Here is a 7,206-nt window from a genome sequence, read left to right as displayed (position 1 = left end):
CACCTGAGTAAACATGGAATGAAGGTGCCCAGCAGTGTTATAGCACACACCCTTTTTGCTGCATACAATCACGCACTTGAATCTAAGAATGTAGCATTTTCTTTTTCTGAAGGCTCTCCACAATTTAACATCAGAGTGAGTAAGAACACCTTCATAATAACTCCTATGAGTGAAGAGAATTTGGAATTGAATTCACAAAGTAGCAAGACATTAATAGAGTCGTTACAGAGCAAAAAAAATACTTATGATTGTATAGTAGAAGAAAATACCATTAAAGTTATAGTGCATTCTGAAATACATCAAGCTATAAATTTGATTATAAAATCACTGATAAAGTCTTGCCTTTTAGCAAAAGAGGAAGAAGGAAAATTCAAAGAGAAATTGAGACAACTTGCCTTTAAAGATCAAGCTTTTGTTGAGTATTCCAGTATCAAGACCATCAGTAGATATCCACATAATCATCCTCTGAGAAAGCATGAAAGTATTACTAAGAACATAGAAAATATTTTATGTGATTTCATAACAAATGAGAATAGCGAGTTTGCTATAGAGCGGTTAAATAAGCTGAGCTCAGCAGTTTCTCCGGATACTCCAAGAATCATCACTAAAACTATAGATAAACTTGTTAAATTTCATTAAGGTATACGAGAGCCAATAGACTTCTTGTATACCTTCTGTCATCCAAGTAGCCAAGCTACTTGGTTCTTTTTTTTGGGTTCCAGCACTATGTACATAGCTGTACAAACATTGTAGCCGTTATTCAAGTAGCCCGCAGAAACGAAAAAACTTACTTGACAAGCCTCGCCAGCCCCCTTATCATGATAGTGAAGGTATTCAGTTATCTTCATCTGTGCAGATTAAACAGCAAGAAAACAACGTAGTTGGCGTCTTATTTTTAATTTTTTGCACTATGTGCATCTTATGTCTTCACAATATTTCTGGGTTTTTACCTATATAAGCTGAAACGCGCTTATAAGTCGTTTAAGACAGTATAGTACGCCAATTTGCAGGATTAGAGAGTGACAACTAGCTAACGCGGGGTTTCTTTTGCCTTTTTTTCTGCTTAGTAAATTTCTTAAATATTTGCAGCATAGGTTAGTTGCAATTAAAAGCAGCTAAATTGCAGTATTTAAGACTTAAAAAACGCCAAATACTGAAAATAGACAATGACCAGGTCTTCTTTTGCCTTTTTTTTCATTTGGTAAATTTCTTAATGTTTGTGGCTAAAGTAACTTAGGTTCACCGACAACCGTCATCTCGCAGCGGGATCTATGTTAAGAGATACCGCGAATGAATCGCGGTATGACGTAGGGCTACAGGTGTCATGCCAGTCTGGAATCTAGAAAAAAAGAAGCTGGATCCCAGTGTCTGGGCACTGGGATGACATCATAGAGGCGCTGGCCTGACAACCGTCATACCGCAGCGGGATCTCTTGTTAGCGCCGCGGCGGTATGACGGTTCGCGGTGGCATCTTCGTCATTCCGCTATGTGTTAGCGGCTAAGAGATACCGCGGCAGTATGACGGTTAAGTAGGGTGTCATCCCAGTCTGGGCACTGCCCACTGGTGGCCCAAACTACAACGTTCGTACAGTTGTGGGTAACAGGAGGTAATGCAAGCAGTCTAATAGCGCAGCAACACGGAACCCCATGTGAGACCTGCACCTATTGCAATCAGCAGTACCAGATTTCCTGATTTTATCTTTGATTCTTGTATTGCATAGTCTAAAGCCAGTGGAATTGACGCTGCTGAGGTGTTTGCATGCTTATCAACGGTATTAATCACTTTCTCTATAGGGAAATCTAACTTCTTTACTACTGCTTCAATAATACGAATATTTGCTTGATGGGGAATTAGCCAGTCAATATCAGTGATTTTCAAATTATTGCATCTTAGTGTTTCCTCTACTGAGGCTGTTAACTTATCTACTGCATGTTTAAACACTTCTCTTCCATTCATGCATATTTTTCCAGAATCATCAGTAGAGGATACCCCTCCGTTCGTACATAATACGTCCACATTGCCATCAGAGTGTAAGTTTGTTGATATGATGCCGCTGCTACCCATTTCCGATTTTATTATCACTGCACCAGCACCATCACCAAAGAGTACACAAGTTGACCTATCTTCCCAATCAACAATCCTAGACATTATTTCAGCACCAATAACGAGCGCATATTTAATTCTATTGTTAGATTTTATGAGCGAATCAGCAACTGTAACTGCATATATAAAACCAGAGCATACTGCTTGTACATCAAAAGAAAATGCGTTTTTACATTTTAACTTACTTTGTACAATCGTTGCACAGCTAGGCAAAGTTTTATCAGGCGTTGTTGTTGCAACTATAATCAAGTCAATTTCATCTGCTGAAATTTTAGCTTTTTCTATAGCACTTTTTGCTGCATTTACAGCTAGATCTGACGTTAGTTCTCCTTCATCTGCTATATGCCTTTGAACTATTCCTGTTCTCTGCCTTATCCATTCATCGCTTGTCTCAACTATCGATGCAATTTCGTTGTTACTCAACGTTTTTCTTGGTAGGTAAGATCCAGTGCTTAATATGAAACTTTTATTCAATATGACTTACCCCGTTAATTATCTTTTGATTTAAATTTTCACTAATTGCATTTACTGCAAATTTTATAGCATGAGCAAAAGAAATAGCATCAGAATTTCCATGACTTTTAATGATAATACCATTCAGCCCTAAAAACATAGCTCCACTTCTAATTTTGGGATTAAAACGTGTTAAAGCTTTATTTAGTTTGGATTTTAACAACATAACAACAAGCATTTTTGCTGCCCATGAGCTCAGTACTTCCTGCTTTATTAGATTGATAAAAGTATTAGCGGTTGCCTCAGCTGTTTTGAGCATTACATTGCCAACAAAACCATCAGCAACAATCACATCTATATTGCCCTCTAAAAATTCACTTGCCTCTATATACCCTTTGAAATTAATGTCTGGAGCGTTTTTAAGCAACTCAAAAGCGCCGCGCACTGAGTCATTACCTTTAACTTCTTCTATACCGATATTTAGCAAAGCAACCTCAGGGTTGTCAATTTTTAGCGCTACTTTTGCAAATATACTTCCCATTAATGCAAACTGGAATAACGAATCGGCATTACAATCGACGTTTGCACCAAGGTCAAGCAAAGCGAAGCTTTTTGTCTTAGTTGGACAGATAGAGACAATAGCAGGACGATAAATATTTGGTAATGTTCCTAAAATAAATCTGGAAATTGCCATCAACGCCCCGGTGTTGCCTGAAGATACCACTCCGAAAGCTTTACCTTCTTTCACTGCAACAATTGCAGCTTTTATACTTGAGTCTTTACGATGTCTCAGCGCAAAAGATGGCTTATCATTTGCAAGGACATTGTCAGAACAATGAGTAAACTCAGAATTGTTACTTACTTTTTTATATTTCAAAAGCAAAGGAGATACTTTTTCCTTATCTCCATAAATATGAAAAAGAACTTTAATGCCTGGGTCAACAAGATTATCCAAAAAAAAACCAGCACCCTGAATTACGGAAAGAGGCGCAAAATCGCCCCCCATAGCGTCAAGTGCAATAACTATGTGATTATTGACCGTAGGTAACATACCATAATAGTCATTCTGCCTGTTGCTTAATGAAAACTCGTTTTCCTTTGTAACTGCCATCGACTGCTACATTGTGAGGCAACATGAATTCCCCAGTTGCTGAACATACCACAACATTCTTAGGCTCAATAGCATGATGAGAACGATGCATATTACGCCTTGACTTTGACTTTTTTCTTTTTGGAACTGCCAAAACTTCCTCCATTCTACTACAAAATTCAATTCATTAGTAACATGTTTTTTACAAGAAGTAAACAGGGATAATAAAATAAGTGTATGGTCCAAGGTTCTAAGCCTGATAGTGCTACTCCATGCTCATTTGCTTGCGCCTCACCTAAAATATTTGCTTCTGGATCAAGTCTCGCAATAAACCCTGCAAACATCGCTGCTGTTTTCTTTCTTACCAGCTCCGCATCATCGTATTGATCAAGTTCATAGAGCTTTAACAGTACACTGGACAACCATGGTACTCCTCGAATCTGCCCGGGTCTCAGTAGCCTATAGATATGTAAAACATCATTTGCTGGCATTCTAACTGATTCTCCAAACGAGCCTTCACCTGGATGTTCTCGAAAAAGGTAATACGCTTCCCTTTGCCCAAGTCTATTGAACTCAATGCCGTTTCTTATTACATTACCGTTGGCAAGGGTTTGATTGCTTTTATTATCTAAATGCTCTGATTCCAACACTTGCAGTTGCAACGGCACACAAAGACCATCTTCTCGTTTTCTTGTTCGGAAAACATTCTCCTCCTTCTATCATGCTCCTATAAACCAAAGCTTGTAATCCATAAAAACCACTCACTCCGCTACTGTCTGCTTCATCTGTCCATCTCAGCCATAACTCTTGCACTTTTTTCCGAAACTCTCCATCCTTTGCTTTTGATTGCGGCTTTATTCCTGTCCCAACACAATTACTCACTATCGTATCGATGATGTTTGCCGCATAGGAGTTCTTTCTTACCATATCACGAGAGCGGCTACGTAAATACTCAAGGCTCTGAGAGAGTAAGCTATTTATACTTCCTACTTCTGGTTGAAAGTGCAATAATCTCCTTCCTGAACCTCCATGCCGAACTTTTGGCTTTTGGTTTGCTAAATAATTGTTTGAATGATTTGAGTAACATCATGATATCCAAAAATCCCTTAATTCTTCCAATGTTCCATTGAATTTGTTCCTATCGCATGCGCCTATCCCTTCTACTTCATGCGGCTTTGGCCCTGTTTGACCGTCAGTATATTGCCATAGAATCCAGTTCCTCCATCCTATTGGTAGTGTTGGCTCTGCTCCCCATTTTGCTAGCCATAGTGGACATTTTGTTAAAGTTGGCGTTGCAAAATCCTCGAGAAAATAAGCACTTCCATAGATCAATGGAAAACGTCCTGTTTCTTCATGAACTTTAGCAACAAAATCTTCCGCTTGTTCTGGCGTTATGTTTTTTCCATTTCGGTTTTCTTCAATATCAAGGGCTAGCAATACTTGAGAGTTATCTCCAACCGTTTCTAAAAAATGCTCAGCTTGGTCTTTTCCGTTTTCTCCTACTCCAAAATGGTACGCTCCCCACATCAAACCTTCTTCTTCAGCGGCTTTTCTTCTTTCTGCATATGTTAGATCTATATATTTTAACCCCTGGGTTGCTTTATGAATGACTCCCTGTATCCCATCTTCTTTCGCTAACTTGAAATCTACACTTTCTTCCCAGTGCGATAAATCCACTATCACGTTTACTGATTCTTCTTTATCTGACACTCTCGATAATTCAGCTTCTAATTCTTCTATTGTTGGTAGCGCTGTTTTTATCTCTTCTGGTAGATTTTCAGTAATTTGATACTCTGCTAACCCTATTGGCTTGTTCATGTCACGTAATGCGTACTCGGCTACAACACCAACTTTAGAGCGATAGAGGATAAGACCAATTGATGGGTTATCACCTGGCTGTCTTAATAAATCATCAACTGCTGAAAGGTAAAAATTCATCTTTCCAGTGTATTCTGGCTTGAATTTCCCTGCTTTTAGTTCAATTACAATATAGCAACGAAGCTTAACGTGGTAAAAGAGCAAATCCAAATAGAAATCTCTATCTTCAACCTGTAAATGGTACTGCCTTCCTAAAAATGCAAACCCTTCACCAAGTTCTAAAAGGAAACGTTCTATGTGAGCTACAAGAGCTTTTTCTACTTCCCTTTCATGCGCTTTTTTACCAAGACTCAAAAAATCAAATACGTAAGGATTTTTAAGCGTTTGCTGTGCTAAATCTGATTGAGGCGATGTAAGCTTATTCCTAAAGTTTGTTATTGCTTTACCTTCACGTTTATACAAATTTGTTTCAATTTGCATCGACAAGATATTGCGAGACCAGCCGTGTTCACGCGACTTTTTAGCATACCAAAGTCTTTCTTCTTTGTTTTTAATTTCGTACATTATTACGATATTGTGACCCCAAGGTAACTGGTCAACAGCTTGTTGACGAATTTCGTTTTCGCTATATTCTCCCGCAAACCTTCCCATATACTTTAGATTTTGAATGCTAAACCCCTTCATATCAGGAAAAGCATCTCGCAAATCTTTACTTAGTTGTTCAATAACTTTCGCTCCCCAGCCATATTCTTTTTGCCGTTTTAAGATTTCTGTACCAGTATAATGATAAAGCAAAATAAGTTTACTATTAACCGCAAGCGCTGCTTTATAACGATTAGTAGCAATATAACCTTTCAACTGCTCTAAAAATTCTGTATATTCTTTTCCTATAATTTTTGTCATAGTGTTCCTTTCAACGATTTTTATCATTATATGATCCCTTTATTCGTTGAAATAACAATCTTTCTCTTCACACCTGCAACTTTCAGCTCAGCTTTGATTCGTTGTCTTAAATCCAATAGATCTTTTATCTGAACTTCTCCATACCTCACCACATGGTCACCATATGCAATTGATACTACTCTTTCGCCACTTTGCAGCTTCTTTATTGCTTGTTCAACTTGAATTAAATATTCTTCGTTATACATTTTTCATCCATTTACTTTTCACTATCTTCTTTGATTTTTTACTTTCTGGTTTTTCATTTAGACTACTCCATTTACTCTCTGGCCAACGATCAATTCCAAGGGCAATAGACGCTGCTCTTGCGTAAATTCAGCAATCTAGTACTTCATTTCGATCTCTTATCTTTTGCCACTCTTGTTTGGTATATCCTTTTACTACCTTGGTAATTAGTTGTTCTGCAGTAAGTTGCTTAAAATATTCAGGTGGATACTCTGGAAAATGACAATACCCCGGCGCCCCTTCTGTTAAAACATTAAGTAGCTGAAAAAGCTCGGACTTTAATATCGATACTCCAACTGGCCACAGCTTCATTCCTCTCTTTAGCTTTTGTCCGCTAACCGTTACATCTACTCTACTTGGGCTGCTAAGTGGCACTAGCGCTTTGTTTGCACCTTTTACTGCCATCACTCTTCCAGAGCCTTGGTGACCTCTTACCCAGTTGTATACCTCTTGTGTTGCATACCCAGCATCTACCGCCATCATACTTATCATGTATTCAAGACCATTTTCACCGATAAAATGATGATTCAAAAGCTCCAAAAGTTTTTCCCATACA

At 38.2% G+C, this 7,206-nt stretch overlaps 1 protein-coding gene across 1 annotated transcript; it reads right to left on the bottom strand.

The window, feature by feature from the left end:
* Nucleotides 1–4,733: 4,733 nt before the first annotated feature.
* On the bottom strand, nucleotides 4,734–6,613 carry LOC105556315. The gene is made up of 2 exons (XM_012003399.1): nucleotides 6,442–6,613; nucleotides 4,734–6,352 (listed from the first exon to the last, which is right to left on the bottom strand). The coding sequence occupies exons 1-2, from the start codon at nucleotides 6,611–6,613 to the stop codon at nucleotides 4,734–4,736; spliced, it is 1,791 nt and encodes a 596-aa protein (XP_011858789.1).
* Between the last annotated feature and the right edge of the window lie 593 nt (nucleotides 6,614–7,206).

This window comes from Vollenhovia emeryi, unplaced genomic scaffold (genome assembly GCF_000949405.1).
Source record: "Vollenhovia emeryi isolate VEMERY1.0 unplaced genomic scaffold, V.emery_V1.0 DF940111.1, whole genome shotgun sequence".
In the NCBI taxonomy this organism is placed as follows: Eukaryota; Metazoa; Arthropoda; class Insecta; order Hymenoptera; family Formicidae; genus Vollenhovia; species Vollenhovia emeryi.
This window is presented reverse-complemented; position numbering and strand designations above follow the sequence as displayed.